At 47.3% G+C, this 16,386-nt stretch overlaps 1 protein-coding gene across 2 annotated transcripts in view; it reads right to left on the bottom strand.

Annotated features, from left to right (window-relative positions):
• Positions 1–16,113, bottom strand: part of GNAI3 (G protein subunit alpha i3) — a 37,888-nt gene extending 21,775 nt beyond the window's left edge. The window contains exon 1 of one of the 2 annotated variants that reach the window (XM_028502896.2): positions 15,856–16,113. In XM_028502896.2, the coding sequence (XP_028358697.1) occupies positions 15,856–15,973 (118 nt within the window). In that variant the 5' untranslated portion in view covers positions 15,974–16,113. The remainder of the gene's footprint in view (positions 1–15,855) is intronic. The other variant, XM_036015803.1, reaches the window with a different exon arrangement.
• Positions 16,114–16,386: the final 273 nt, after the last annotated feature.

The following is a 16,386-nucleotide window of genomic DNA, read 5'->3' as shown; positions in this document are numbered from 1 at the left end:
CACTCACCACTGAGTGACCGCTCCCCCTCCTGCTCCACCTTGCCTCGGGGTCCCAGTAACTAATGAACAGATGAAATGTGCACGCCAGTACCAATGTGTATGTTAAATATCAGCACCGTTCACTTTTTTAAATAAATAAATATATGGTTCTAACATTTCTTCTCACACCACATGGGTCACCATAAGCACAATGGAAACCACAGGCTATTGCTGCAAAACCTTCCTAAATGTGCCAGTGCTTGAAGTCTGTAAAACGTAAATCAGATCCTGTCGCTGCTCCACCCCCCAATCCTCCCCAGTTCTCCCGCGGCCTCCGATCACATCACACCGCACTCCGCAGCCTGCCCGCCTCTTCACCCTGGACTCCCGGTCCCTCCCCGTTTGCTCTCTCCGCCCGTCAGACCAGCTCTCCTGCTCCTCCTCCAACGCACCAAACTGGTTCTCGGTGAGCCTGAGCCTGACTCATGGTCCCTGCTGCACTATTCCCTCTGCCTGGAGCCAGTTTTTACAGAATGTTCTTTTTCCTCCAGAACAGCCCTCCCTGACTAATCGACCTAAAACCCCACCCCGTCACCCTCTCTCCCCTCACTGTTATATTTTCCCCAAGCACTTGTCACTTGTTCGTATTACAGATTTGTTCATTTACCGTCTCCTCCACTAAAATATAAGCTCCATGAAGGTCTATGCAGCCCTGTACTCCCAGGGCCTAAAACTGGGCCTCACATAAACCGGCCTGCAAATGAACATGGATGAACAGATAAATGACTAAATGCTTAGTATGCATGATTCTTTACTAAATATTTCTCAATTCTATCGACCAAAAATGTTAAAATAAAGATCAAATAACTTAAAAATTCTAGACATCTATAGACGTCTACATTTTTACAGATTCAGAAGGGACACTTCCCTATGACTTTATCTCTGTTCTCAGCACTAACCAAGAACCAGGGCTCGCACTAAAACAGCGCAGAGAACTTGCTGATGACACTGTTGGCGAGAAGAGATTTCCCCCATGCAGATCTAAAACCAAAACCAACCAACCATCCAAACCCCCTAATGATGCAACTTTGACTCTAGGGAAGAAAATACAAAAGTATACCACTTGTATTTTAAATAGTTTAAAATGGAATTACTAAATTATTCCATGTTAGCAATGGCAACTAAATTAACGAGGAAAAGTAGAGATTAATGTAGTAATCTGCACCATTCATTATTAAAAACAGCCTTCCTACCACTTATGTTGGATTATTTTGAATGAAACAATCAATAGCTCAATCTCAGAGTCCATTTCCATCCACCTCATTAAGTTCTACCCTATGAAGATGCTGATTAAAAAACACATATGCAAACACGTTGCTCTACCCTGTCTTCCCAAAGCTCCCTGATCACATGTCAGTCTGCCCTTCCCCTTCATTACGGCACTGTATGTTCACACACTTCTTCACCCAAGCTTTTATTGGACACCCAGTCCCGTCTCTCAGAGAAGGCGCCCCTTCCTGACCGCAGCACCGAGCAGGGTTTGCTTCGGTGGTGCGCCCGGCATTTCACACGAGCGAAGACGGAATCATTTTATACCAACGGTGCTGGACCCACTCGGCTCCCAGACCGCCGTGAAAAGCCGCCACCTCCCTCCCCTTTCTTGCGAGCACGAAATCTAAGAGTCACCTGGAACCCTCTCGCTCTTCTCCCCTTACGTGATGCTGTAACACAATCTCCCCTCCCCTTGTGCGTTTCTCAAATTAATCCTTTCTGCTGCTCACACGTCTGACCCCGACGCCGCACCTACCGCATGCCGCCGCCGCCGCTGCACTTCTCGCCGCCGCCCTTCCCTCCTCGTCACTTCCAAACCCTAACATTTTCGACACCCCGTCCTCATCAGGTCTGAACGCTTCATTTTTACCCCAGTCCTCTGAGCGCTGCAGCTCCGGGAGCAAGTCCCTCCACTAACACATCACTCTCGGGTTCCCCACGGCTCCCCACGCCTCACCTCCTTCCCTCCCTGTGTGTGTGGCACCTGGAACGTCTCCTTTTACCTGTGTTGTTTACCTGCATCCCTCAGAATTCACCACAAGTGTCAGGGGAGACTCATCTGCCCCTCGTCGGTCTACCAGGCCAGTGGCCATAAGGACACAGAGAGTGGGACCGACACACGGACAGAGACAGAACCTGGGGCTCGGAGAGCAGACCGAGGGCGGCTCGCAGACAGAGGTGGGCCTGGGAAGGGCAGGTGTGTGAGCGAGGGGAGTCCGACAGGTTCAAGAGAGACAGGAGGGAACAGGTCAGTTTGACTTAGAAGATTTATCCGTAAAACCACATACAGCTCAAGGTCGTCCGGCATCGACAGGAAGAGAGGATACGCGGTAAAGCTGCAGAGATATTTGAGAGAAAAAGGGCAGAAGCAGCTAAGTTAGACAGTCTTGCTCCCAATTCAAGAAGCAAGGCAATCTTCAGAGAATAAAGGGGTGGAACTAATTTCGAAAACCGTCTTAGAAGCCATCCAACAGAACAAGAAGCGCGTGTACGGTAGGGCGGCAGGCTGGCACGGTGACCGACACCGTCAGAGAGAACAGCTGTATTCCGGAGCCGCTGTGTCTGCCTCAGCACGCTCGAAGGTGTGCTGGCTGCTAAGGCGCTCGCTGAGAGCAGGCGCCAGACTACGCGTGCTGCCCCCCATCTCTCCCCACGACACACGCTGCATTCTGGGGGAGGGAGATGAGAGGTGGTGGTGACTTCTCTGTAAGATGTTTTCAAAAGGCCAGTGGGTCGCTAACCTGAATGAGTCACCACCACATAAGTAAAGACGTTCAGCTCGCACACAGGCTGGTTTTAAAAATTAATCCTGAGCAATGGCTGCTCCTCAAAACCAGCGTCACCTGGTGCCTTTTCTTATGTTCTCCTTCACTGTGACCAAAGCTCAAAGCCGGTCCACGGAAGGTGCGCGAGCACACTCTGCTCCTTGACACTTCTGCGCCTCCGGGGTCCACCTGCAGACGGCGAGAACAGCATCCGACACGCAGTAGGTATCCAACAACACTAACCAGCTACTAGTAATGCTGTTTTCACCGTCCGAATACTGCCAGGTGATGTTAGGGCCCAGAGAATGTTATTTAGTGAAAGCTCCTTGATACGGGAGTACCCAGGTGACCCAAAATCCCAGGAGCAGCTGGTTCCCAACTATCAGACCTAGAAGGAATGTGGATTCACAGTCTTCGACAGCAGCTTACAACCTCAAAACTACAGCAAACTGCGTCAAAGCATGAGTCATCTTCTCCGCCCCACCCTGAGGAACAAAAAAACTCTCTTCCTTAAATATACTTTCAACTCCAGACACGCCCGCCTCCCGCCTCCTCTCCCCCGCTTCTCTCCCATCTGCACGTCTCCGGCTTCTCCTCGAGCCGCCTCCTGTACCACGGCCTCGTGTGTCAGTGGAGAGTGACTCCAGTGGCACCTGAAGCATCTCCTCTTCCTTTTAGACACTTGTTCCTGTGGAGAAATCTTGGGGCTTCTAAAAGCCCGGGGTTGTAACTGGAGCGTTTCCCCCCTGGCTGGAGCTCTGCACAGTGAAGTCCTGACAGGGTACAGTTTGTGGGCGCCCCCTGCCCTCTCCCGGCCTCTCTCCAGGCCCCCATGATCAGACACCTGGGGATATGCAACTAAAACAGGTGACACTTCTGTCCCGCAGCAGGCAGAAAACTCGGCCAGCAAATAAGTTTGACTTTTCCTTCTAATGTATCCTCACCTTTCATGTACAACTAAGGCACTTAAAAAGGGTTTTTTTCCTTTTAGTAAGTGATGCCATGTCATCATAAACTCTGTGGAAGAGTAGACTTTAGCCTAAACTCTGCCGTGACTAACTGTGGGACCTTGGTCACCCTGGGTCACAAGGCCTGTCTCCTCCTGTAGGAAATGGCAAGGGCTCTGGCCAAAGGTGCTCCCCGGCTGCCCTCTAACACTATGACTACAAATACTGTCCGGCCAAGGGCAGACCGATTCTCTAATTCGGACACACACAGGCTTGAAACCAAACCACGGATTCACACCCTCCTATTAACCCAGCCATTCCCAATACAGCCACAACTCGGCAACTCGAATGTCCTCCAATCAAGTGCTCTGGTCAAGAAGGGACAAGGACTAGAAAGAATCAGCGCAGCCACAAGGACACGAGGGCTGTCTGAGGGCACGCCTGCTCTCGTCATGCTCGGCTCTGTGATCACACAACCCCGGGCTGGCGGAGTGTCCGGGTTAGGCTGCTGCTCGTTTACAGAGAAGTCGGCGCCCACCACTGAAGATCAGGGGAGCGCAGCCCACGCTGGCTCCAACCACAGGACCACACTCCAGCGGACTCCCTCCCGCTGACAGGCGTAAGCAGCTACCAGAGTAAAAATTCAGATTAGGGTGAAAATGACATTTCAGTCAAAATGCTTTTCAAGGTGCCATTATTAATACAAAAACAGGTCACTTCCTAATTCAATAATAAAAAAAAAAAAGGTTAGCAGAATCACAGATGAGAAAGATGTCCCGGAGCATAAAAACTCAATCCCACCCCTTCCACAGACGTCTTCGGGACGTGTCAGGCAGAGGCTTCAAGCACAGATAAGCTCAGGAATTTATGGTCTCTGGGGCAAAGCTAGAAACCATTTTTCATGTGAAGTTAGCCAATTTCTTCAGCCCAAAATACCAGAATGACTTTTTTCCACCCAGCCCACTGGCCCTCTACGCATGCCCAGCCTCTGCACAGAAACGAACATCCCCCGAACCCCGACTGGGTCCGCACTTCGGTCCGTGCAGAGGCCCCTCCCCTCCCCCTGAGCATCACCGCCCCCTCCCCCGGCCAGCCGGATTTTTCACGGCCTTCCAGCCGCTGTCCCTGAGGGTGGTTTCCAAAACTGAGTTCCACACTGTCCTTCCCAGTCACTCACCGTATTTTATCTCTAAGCCAGCTCTGGTTACTCTAAAAAACTATTATTTGACTGTCTTCCCAGCTTATAAACTGACTCCTCATTTTTCATAAGCTGCTACTTGGTTTTCCTGGTTTTGATTAAAAGGGCAATGTAACTCTTTTTGGTGCCACCTGAAAACCTTCCCACACGGGTGCAGTTGGTACTTCTCGCTCAAGGGCACTCTGACCAGGCCCAACCTGACCCTGCAGGCTGGGGCCCGACACCAGCACACCGTATGTGGTCGAACTGCTGTGATTACTTGTGTTGTACTTGTTTAGAACTCCGGCAGTTGTACCCTCGCGAGCACACTCTTTGAAAGCACGAAGCAGTGCCTTCTTTTTGTGTGTCCGCCCCCTCACCCCCATCTAGACCACAATCTAGGGCAGGCAGGCGCATCGTCACCGAGGGCAGGATGAATGGCCTGCGTTTCCATGAGAGTCAGTGGTTACCCAATCCCATTTTGCAAATGCCAGCTGCAATGGGTGGAATTTTCAACGTGGGCAGTTAACAGAAACAGAAGACTTCCATTCCTCTGCTATCTGCCCTCAGCCCCACACCCACTCCTGGCTGTGCCCTCGCCTCTCACCCCACAACCATACCCGACGATAATTCGGACTCGCTCATGAGCCTCGTCCTAGTCTCCCTCTTCCCCTGTAAACCTCACTCTAGGCTTGTCCCAGCTCCTTGCACCCACCACCCACTTCTGAGACACTGCTGGGAGTCTGTCCTCCACCCCGTACCCCAGCACTGAAAAGAGTGCAGGAAGCACAGTGAGTTCTCACCGAATGTCTCTTCAGGAAATGAATAAGTGAATGAGTATCCTAAGGGTAAAAGATGGCAGTGAGTTGCAAGTGGCACAGAAAAAATGGTCTCTTCCCTGAAAAGGTTTGTCTAGGAAGGAATCACCAAAAAGGCTTCAAGTGCATCTAAGAAATTTTTAATAAAACTCCATCAATATATGAGACAGAATTTCAGAATATCTACCTTCTGGAGCGATCTCTCCTTCGTTAACTGGGTGGGCAATGGCTTACGGGATCGCCCCCCCCCCCACCCCCCAAACTGTAAAGCAGGACGCTGACAGCCAGTCCAGCACCCACAGACCACCGGAGGAAGAGGTCAGCCTGATTGGGGGCGGGGAGTGGCCGGCGGAGCAGCTCTCCTCCGAACGATCGCTATCACTTGAGAATGTGGACAAGGTAACCTGAGCGCTGCTGAAGATCAGCTGCTCTCTTTGCGCACCTGGCCAAGTGAAAGGGGCAAGTGGGGTTTCCTCCTCACTCTGGCGGCCTCTAAAGAGAGCACGGGGGGGGGGGGGGGGGGGGGGGGCGGGGGGCGGCGGCGGGCCCTGGCTGCCTCGGGGCTCCCACCCTGGCTCCTGGCCACCCAGTCTCCTTCCACTGCTTTGAAGGCAGATCAATACAAAGCCATTTTCACACTGACACGAAATCACACGCTAAGTCCACAGGATGTCACTGAAAACCACGTCAGCAAAGGTACGAAGTTTCCTACTGGCCCTGCCTCACGACTGTCTGGTGAGACGGGAATGTGAAACACTCAGACTAACATTCCTCTGGTCCCCTGCACACCTTTCCGGCCCATCTTCCCCACTCTGATGCCAGCCTCCCTCCTAAGCAAGTCTACTTGCTCACTGGCATTCCTGAGCCTTTGCACACACTACCATCCTTCTGTCTGGACGCTCTCCTCTCCACTCTCTGCCCTGAGAGTTCCTATTTATTCTTCAGGGCCCGTCTCCAGTGTCGCCTCCGCTGGGAGGACTTTGCTGATGTGTCTTTCTCCTCCTCCTGCCAGAGCTGGGCTCCTCCTTCTGTAACCACATTCCATGTATATTATCACTGTTTACTTGTGTGTCCCCACAGCTCAAATTGCTTAAGAGTTCTATTCCTCAGTTATTTTTTATCTGCAGGCGAGGAAAGTACCTGTGCAGGTATAAGATGATCAGAGAACTTAATCATAAGTAGCTTAACAAGCGAGCCTCCTTTGAACAGTGCGACACTGAAAGCCAAAAAGCTCAACTGAGAGTGGCCTTGACTAAATGCAGTGCAGGGTCCTGAACCGGATCCTGGAGCAGGAAAAGAACATTGGTGGGAAAACTGTTGAAATCCCAATAAAGTGTGAAGTTCAGTGTTGACAAACGGACCGTTGCTATGTGAGATGTCAACATGAAAAGAAACCAGGTGAAGCGCATACAGGAACTCTGTGCTACCTTTGTGGCTTTTCTATAAGTCTAACATTATTCCAAAATAAAGTTTATTTAAAAACCTTTTTAAAGTAGTCCCGAAACATAAAAGAACTACAGATACCGGTGAGGACATGGGTGTACATTTCAATTACAGCCATAATAGCAAAAATAAAGAATAACAAATATACTTCTTTCCTTAGAAGTAGAGGAAGAAAGGAAATTATTTTTTAACAACCTGAAACGAACTAAAATATGTGAGGATTTATTAATGCTGCAAAATGGTGAAAAAGATTTCCATCATTAAACCGAAGTAGTTCAGTGCGTTATTTCCTGCAATACACAGCTCAGCACCGAAGTGGCCCCCACAGAGGTCAAGGCCGCACGGTCCCATCACCGACATTGGAACCACACTACGTGAACCACGGCAGTAATCACACCAGCACCCCAGAGCCCCGTTTTGAAGTTAATGATTCCCACCTTCCGCCTTCAGGAAACAGAGAGGGACATGCGCTGTTAAAAGTACGAACTCTAGAACAAGCCCTCTGTAACTTACAGTAATTTGTAAAATGTAATTTCTAAGGTCCTAGGCAAAATCCACTTCCATATAACACTATCCATCTAATAAGAAAAAAACAAAACAAAACTAGGGATATCAACACATGACTAAAACAGAAAGCCACATACAGTGTAACATTACCATAAGAAGTTTTTAGAATTGAATGGAAAACTATTTTAATTTTAAAACCCAACCATTACAGGAAGACTGATTACAAGACAACAAGAACCAAGCCACCTTGCTGCCTTGAAAGGAGTCTGATTTCCAAGGTCCCTGCACCACCAGCGTGACAAGGGCTGTCACCCTCAGGCCACAGGAACAAAGGAGAGGAGAGATACAGGCACAACTTGAATGTACAAACAGAGTGTACGTTTTGATCTTGGTGAAACATGCCTGACTCTATGTAGGACGCTATCTACTTCTAAGTTAAGCAGTTCTGAGATGTGAAATGCTAACATTAAAACACTAAGACTTGTGTGAACATTAAAAACATGAGCTCCTTTGAGCGGACCTGGTAACAAAAAGAGGTCCCTGGCAGCAAACAATGAACTCACTATCTCAGCTAATCCTTAACAGTCTCTTAATCTCTTAGGTCTCCTCTGAGTCTAAGTGGGAAATCAGAGGAAATTCACATCTAAAATCTATATTCTCCTGAAATTTGTCTGTAAGATCAATAGGTCATTTTTCAGGTCCAAGTCAAACAAATTTGGTCTTTTTGGTATCCTTCATTGCATAGTTTGTATCAGACATATTCACTGCTGTTACAACTTAGTATCAAAACATGGAAAACAGGATATTTCATTTACATTGAGCATTGTATCAAAACTAGAACAATTAAACAATGATCCTAACACAATGTTATTTAGTTCAAGCAGCTTGAATTACAGAAATGATACAGATGATTGCTAAGAAGGTAACGGGATAGCCTGGATAGATAAAGGCTTAAAGATAACTCTAACTTACTAAACAATGAAAAAGAAATAAACCAAAAACTAAGTTAAAAAAACTGGAGGTTGAAATCAAATACTAGAGCAATTTCTTTTCTTTATACTCTCTTGAACATTTACAACATAGGCATTTTATATAATTTATGTCTTTTAGGCTTTTAACCTGAGTGTTTAATTATCTTCCTGAACAGCTTTATTATGTTGAACTAAGTTCAATCAAACGCAAGAATAAGAGCACTAACAATGCAAAAACAGCCCTCTTCATAATAGTCCATCTGATTGATGATGCTAATTCCACCAAGGACCCCTGAGAGCAGACCTCATTAGGCAGGACAACGAAAATGAAGCTGGGAGATTAGGGCTGATCTCCCGATTTTCAGGCTCTTTGCTCTTTGGTACCGCCTATTTATGAACTGAGTTACCAGACCAAAGGGATGGATTTTATTAGTGGTAGCCTGCTGTATTCTGTTGAAAAAATGAAACGTACTTCAGTAATCTGAGCAAATTTAGTGCCCACTGCTCTAGACATTTCTTACAAGACCCACATTTCTGCTTTTTGTTTCTATGGCTAACATTTTAGCTCCGGAGTATTTAAAGCATCTCTCCTTCCCACTTCCCGACGAGCCCCAACCCCTAATTAAATGAACTAAACCTAGGAAGACAGAGCACAGCAGCGTGAGTCTATGAGCAACCTGCTTGGCCAATGTTTTCACCCACTCCCTAAAAAAAACCCTCTGAGCAAGATTATTAACAAGGAACAGAAGTCTGTCTTACCTCTTCCCTATTAGCCCTGGACAGTGTTCCGGTGCTCATAAAAATAGTAGGGGGAAAAACAGCCAGGAACAAGCAGGACGATGAAGCACAGGCGCTGTGCTGATTATATGCATTAAAAATTAATTCCTAAATTAAAGTTGAAAGTAATTAAATTCAGGTGACATTAACTATTTTGAGTTGGATGTGTTGATAATGGAAGTTTAAAATCCTGCACCCTTCCTCAAATTGAATTTAATTACATCTCCCAACCATACAAAATGACAACTTAATATTGAGAATTAGCAGGCATGTTCTTGTGAATTAATAAAAAACTAAAACAGAAATATGTTTAGTTCTTCAATATTTCCATCTCATTCCATTAAGTTCAACTAATATTTAATGAGTATCTACTAGATGGTAGGGTTATCATCTATTAATCTTTAACTTTTTATGCATGCCTTTTTAATAGAGAATTTGACCCATCCAGTCCTTGAGAGAATCAGCCTTACGGAACTTATAACACCCCATCAACCCTGCCACGTTCCCACCACAGCTGACAAGATAGTGGCGGACACCTGACCCAGCTGGGCCAATGTGATATCCTTCCCAGGAACCTGGAATGGGCACCCCGGGAACCTGAGTCAGAAGACAAGAAGCACTTGAACTACCAGGTCAGGCAGGGTGTGAGCCAGAGGTGTCAGAGTGAGCCAAAGCTGAAAACTGGAGGAGGGGGGGTGGAGGCAAAGAAGTGGTAAGTGAGCAGAGAAAGCCGAAGAGGTGACTTACCAGCAAAGCGGAGCAAGACACCATCCTGCTCTAGGAGGAATGGGGACAGGGGCGCGCATCACGGTCCACGCCCGTGAGGCCTGGCTCTCCTTCACCTCTGATCTGATCTGTCCTTGGATGTCTGATGCCTATTAGTTGCCCACTGTGTCCTTTCAACAAACTCCTCCTTGACCGGAACAAGTATGAATGAGTTTCTGTTCCTCACAGGAAAAAAGTCTTCACGTTACACGAGGGCCCGCAGCAGGTGTGAAGGCGAGAAACGCCCAGTTCTCCCAGCCCTCAAGGACCATGTCGCCAGGGGCAGCCAAGTACACAGATAACCGTAATATAAGGCGGACAGACCAAGAGGCATAAAAAATACTATGAGGTTTCAAAGAGAGGGACAGATCGCAGCCAATTCAGAGCACCGAAAAGGTTTCACAGAGGAAGAGAGCTAAATAGTAATACTAACAGATGGTACTTGGGGATATTTAAAAAACGCATTTACTAAGAAAAAGAAAATGTTAGAATCCTAAGTCAGTCAACAACAACAAAGAATTTATTTTAACAGTCTATGAACTCCAAAAATCTGGTAACACTGAGTCACAGGACTTGGCAATTGCCTGACTATACGGATGAGAGCAAGAGAAGAGTTAAAAAACGAGCTCCCTTTTCACCCAGATGATTTTGAGGATGACGCCAGCACGGGAAGACCCACCTGCCGGGTGGGTGTGGGGGAGAGACGTGGGCAGGTAAGTTCTACACAGGACCTACTGGCCTGAGGCGAGTGGCAGCCAGCAGTTCATTGATTCACTGGGGAAGTGGGAGAAAGACGGGCCACCTGGAGGAAAAACTGTCCTCTAAAAGAGGAACTGAAGACTCTTGACAGTGTCTAGGTTTTTTCTTTTGCATTTTGAACATCCCATTTCTGCACAGCCACTGACTTTCCTGGTCCAAATGAGGGCCTTAAAGAGTGGACGGTAGGTAGTGTTGCAGAGGAAGAGCCTAATGAAATCTAGGACTCCTTTCCCCAGAAAAATGCACACACCACAAATTCGGCTCATGAGTTTTAAAAGGCCGTGTATCTTCTGAAGCCCTAAGGGGCACACAACCCCCAGGCTGCTGCTGCTGCTGCTGCTGAATGGTGTGGGGAAAACCAGAAAGGAAAAAGAGGGTTGGGGAAGGTAGAGTGAGCACCTGCCAAGACCCGTCCACTTCCCTTTTCCTTTCCTAGAAACTCGGGACGAGGCAGCTCAGAGAAAGCGCAGGTCTTCAGGTTTCAGCGCCTTCCAGAACTCAGAGAGGAACCGCTTTCACTGCACACACCTGCCACAACACTAAAAGACTTTTCTGGAACAGGGCAACTAAGTTGAATAGGTGAAAAGTTATTTTTAAAGAAACGCAGATGCAGCCCTGATGTAAAGGTTCCACATGCCATAAAGGAATCTAGTCCGTACGACTAGAAGCACCCTGCTCCCCACGTCGTCACGACGGAGGCAGCCCACTCGGGAAGATCACAGTCTTACAGTTCCTGAGGGGGGCCACACTGTCAGACTGCAGGATGACAAACGCATTTAAAGGGGACACAGGGAGTAAGGAGTTCTTCCAGTCCCCCGCCCCCGCAGACGCAAGATGCAGCCGCAAGATGCAAGTTGTTAGAGAGAAACTTAACAACTGTCTGTGGATCTTGCGCCAGATCAAGGCGAGTGTGGTCAAGAATGCCACCCTCTGAGGACGTAACTTCATACGGGATTTATCGCAGGACTGCCTTATTTCCAATAAGCATGTTCAGCCAGTGATATGCAGATATTTAAATGTGAATCACTGATTGTATATAGTACAAGGTTTAAATGAATGAGATGATTCCAATTCTCCGCATGCAACCTAGTTTTTGCCATGCCACTGCTGGCAAAATCCTAGGGACAGAGCTTTGGTCTCACTTTGAATAATGTTTTCTCAAGATCTGCTAAGGGCAACTATCAAGAAATGGAAATCTGGAGATAGCACAGAAATAGATCATGTGATAACTTGCAAAACTAAGTGGTGATATTTAATTCCATTACTGCAAAAGATTGGTATTTCTTAAAATTCCTTGAAGATATGTAAAAAGGGTATGCTAATATTTGAAAAATAATCAAATATCTGCCTGAAACACTATTCAAATTTCAAAACTGTTTTAAACACGTTGAAAAAAGTTGCTAAAATAAGCTTCCCAACATCATGATCACAGAAGTCACCATTTACTAAACTAAGCATTTTATATGTGTCATCTCATTTCATACTATGAAACAGGCATCATCATTCCCACTTTCCACATGTGAAAATTAAGCCTCATATGGTTAGGTTACATGCTCTGGGTCTCTCAGTCGATGAACGGAGACAGGAATTGAATTGGGTTTCACATGATTCCAGAAGCCGTGCTCTTGTGTATCACACCAGTGCTTCCCAACCGCACCCCATCACGGCACACACTGAAAATGATGGTATTTGTGAGGCCTGATAAGCTGGATGGCTTGGTGAAAAACGACATATATTTTCTATATATTATAAAATCATGACATGGAAAATAAAGCAGAATAGTACAGATGATATTAAGTATTAATTGGTACAAATCTTCCAAATGAAATATTTCAATATGAAATCCAGAAAGTTTACAGAGGGAATCATAAGAAAAATATCAGCTGTTGTAATGAAAAATTATGAAAATGATTTAAAATTTCAACTATTCAAAAAAATTGCAAATAGCACACTTGTATGCCATCCTATGCACTGCACCCTGGTTAGGAGACTTTGCAAAATATAATTTTGACTTTCTATCATGATTGAACACTAAACTGGCATATCAAGATCCTCCCAATAACAGATCTAAAGGAAATTCAAACCACAGGTAATCAAAGGTTTGTAACACTGAAGTCTTCCTGAACTAACTCGGCCCCATTAGTTTCTCAATCCAATTCCACAGAACCTGTGATCTACAACATGTGTTTGATACAATAACAACAACAACAGCTGTGTTCTACTTCACATTACTGTCATATTTAACCCTCACAGCAATCCCATGAAGTACCCCTATTCTCCCCACTTCAAAAAGGAGAAAACCGAGGCAGAGAGAAACTGCATAAATAACCTTCCTAAAGATACAGGCGGTAAATGGGAACTGGAATTTGAAGCAGTCTGATGTCAGAGGCTGTGCTGTTCATCACTACGCTGAACTACATCCCTGCAAAGAAGAAAATACAGTGATATTTAGTGAACATCTATTATGTGCCCAGAGAGACAAGGGCAAGTAAACAAATCTCAACTTAGACTGTGTTCTGTAGCTTCACAGCGACAAAGTAAAAATAACTTACATGTACATCAAAGGAGGTGCTCTACAGCAAAAAGAAAACTCTTTGTATACTATGATGGGTGCATGCTGCTTAGAGAAATAGCAAAGAAGAAAACCTGAACTTCATGTATGCGTTATGATACGGCTCAAGCGAGAGCATTCGTATCTGTAACCTATTTGAATTTGTTGATTAAACTTACTCAAGAATATTTTTTTAGTCTGACTTAAGTCAATAAAACTGATAAAAAATTTAAAGGAAATGCTTTAGTACTTGGATTTTTACTTACTGCTTTTGAAGTTCCCCAAGTCATCATGTGCTTCATTTTGTTTTTAATTAAATGCACTATTTATAAGGTCCTGAGTAAAGATTTCTGCAGACACTTAGACAAATTCTGATTGCTCACGTTCAGCCTCTGCCAAGCCCTGCCGCTTGGAAGAAACCCCCCCAAGTTCACATCTGTATCACACAGGCTCGCGTCCTGAGGGCATCTCCGATGGGCAACGGGGGAATCAAAGCACCCACAGAAGAGGCGGCACATTTCAGAGACAATCCATCAACACAGACAATGCTCATGCCTTGAGGAGCGGTTTGTATGAAACACCTGAAAGGCTCCACAGAGCCATGTCCAACATGAACAGTAAAGAGCACCTACTATGTGCAGGGACGATGCTCATTCACAAGTGATGCTGGTTATGTAGAGAGCGGCTGTCTAGAACTACAACTTGAATTCATGCTTTCTGAAAGACTAGGTATTCAAACTGAAGGCTCCAGCTCTAATGTGTAACTTTCCCCCTACATCTAAGAGCTGCTACCCTGGCTTCTGCAATCTACAAACCCAAACAGGTTAATATGGAAACAGTAGCATGGGCCTGGCTGGTGCCAGCCTTCGAACCAAAGGGTTGCCACTTCCATTCCCAGTCAGACCACATGCCTGGGGTGTGGGCCACGTCCCCAGTGAGGGGCTGGAGAAAGGCAACCATACACTCTTGTTTCTCTCTCCCTCTCTCCCTCCCTCCCCCTCTCTATATATTTAAAAAAAAAAAAAAAAAAAAGGACCCAGAGAGTAGCATGGGCACCCAGGACATCCTGAAGTTACAAAATTAGGTTACAGTAGAGCACCTCTCCTAAAGCAACTTTTCCCCAATAATTGATTGTTTCAAAAAGGAGAGTTCTGCTTACAGAAACCATTATTCATAGGTATTTTTCTCCAACAGATCCCTGGAAAATGTGTATAGTGAAAAAAATGGGGCTTGATTTACTGGTAAGCTGATGCTAGGGTACTTCACAGACTTACTGCACCTCTGGAAGCCAACCTCTCAAACATCTTAAAACTAATCACGCTGAGTAAAATACATCTGACTGTACTTAAAAGCCAGTTAAATCAAACGTGGGTTAAAAGAAACAGTAATTCCAGAAGCAGGTGTTTTCAGTTTGCAGAGACTGAAAAGACAAGCCAGGTCACCAGGGCCAGACTTCTGCCCCGGTCTTTACAGTAAGTGCCCCCAGCTCCGCACTTGAGCCTAAGATACCTCCATTCCCACCGCGCATCACCCCCAACAGCTGTTCAGCAACGACCAACGTGTAATGTATTGTGCACTACGCCTTTTGCCACAAACCTCAAACAAGACAGTCCTTAAACTTCCTCGGGTCACACCATCTCCCCTTTACAAAAACAAGGGGCGGGGTTATAAAAACCTTAAGAAAATAAAAACGACAGAAGGAGGTGGAAAAGGATAGACAGCCTGAATAAGCAAGCTCTCTTCCTTCCCCTGAGCTCCACCACACCCCTTCACGTTTCTGGACAAGCCAGCGTTCTGCCACCTTCCCAACAGTTCAACATGCCCACTCTCCAACAAACGACCGGACCCTTCTGTGACTACTCTGGCCCAACCCCCGTGTTTATATCAATCACTCACGCCACCCAGCTCTACCCCGTCCTAAAGCATCACCATGCTCCAGTCTCGCAAAAGCCCTAGGACAAACCCTGCACACTCTACCTACCCCAGCCTCCTGGCTACCAACACACTCCAACCCCTTGCAAAGCCTTCCCTAATATCCTTCCCTTCTTTTGTGAGCTTTCCCCATATACCTAACACCGTCTCAATGTCCTATTTCCCCACACTCCCAAACTCTCTGCGCTAAAAGCAAATTCCGGCACGGAGTCACACCCTCTCCAGCCTAATTCCTACAACCTGAAAACCCCACCCCCTCAGCACGTCCTCCGGAGCCTCCCCACCCCAAGCCCGTCACGCCCTCCACCCCTCCGGGGATCCTTTCCGCCAGCCCCGGCCGACCCCCCCGCCCAAGACCCCCAAGTGCCTAGGCCCTCCCGAAGGGGCCCGCAGCCCCGCCCCCAGGCCCTCACCGAGGAGCAGCAGCTTCACTTCTTTAGCCGCTTTCTCCCCGTCCTCGCGCAAGTTGCGGTCGATCATCTTACTCCGCTCCACCGCCGCCTTGTCTTCGGCGCTCAACGTGCAGCCCATGGCGGCGGCGGGAGAAGCGACCGGGCCCGGGCTCACTCAAACACCGCGGGGACTGCGGGACGGCTGGCGGAGACGACGTCTACTGCTGGGCGGCGGCCCTCTCAGGTCCTGGAGCGCCCGGAGAAGCCGGATATCCGGCGTTTGCGACACTTCCGGCAACGCCCCGCGGCCTCCACCGCTGGAACTTTTCTAGTTGGGGGAGTGAGGGTGCATCCGGAAGCGGAAGTACGGGGAGGGGGACAGTGTGTCCTGGCGGGGGTTTGCGGACTATTCAGGTGCTACTCAGGAGCTCGCATTAGGACTGTTCGGCACTGGCCCTATTTCATGTTTGGGGCTGTTATTTGGATAAATGTAGAAAAACCGGGGACTGGCTTCGTCCGTTCTTGGCGCCCTCCCAGAGTCGCGCAGCCCGC

Source organism: Phyllostomus discolor, chromosome 14 (genome assembly GCF_004126475.2).
Source record: "Phyllostomus discolor isolate MPI-MPIP mPhyDis1 chromosome 14, mPhyDis1.pri.v3, whole genome shotgun sequence".
Classification (NCBI taxonomy): domain Eukaryota; kingdom Metazoa; phylum Chordata; class Mammalia; order Chiroptera; family Phyllostomidae; genus Phyllostomus; species Phyllostomus discolor.
The sequence above is the reverse complement of the archived record's forward strand: the minus strand, read 5'-3'. Positions and strand labels throughout refer to the sequence as shown.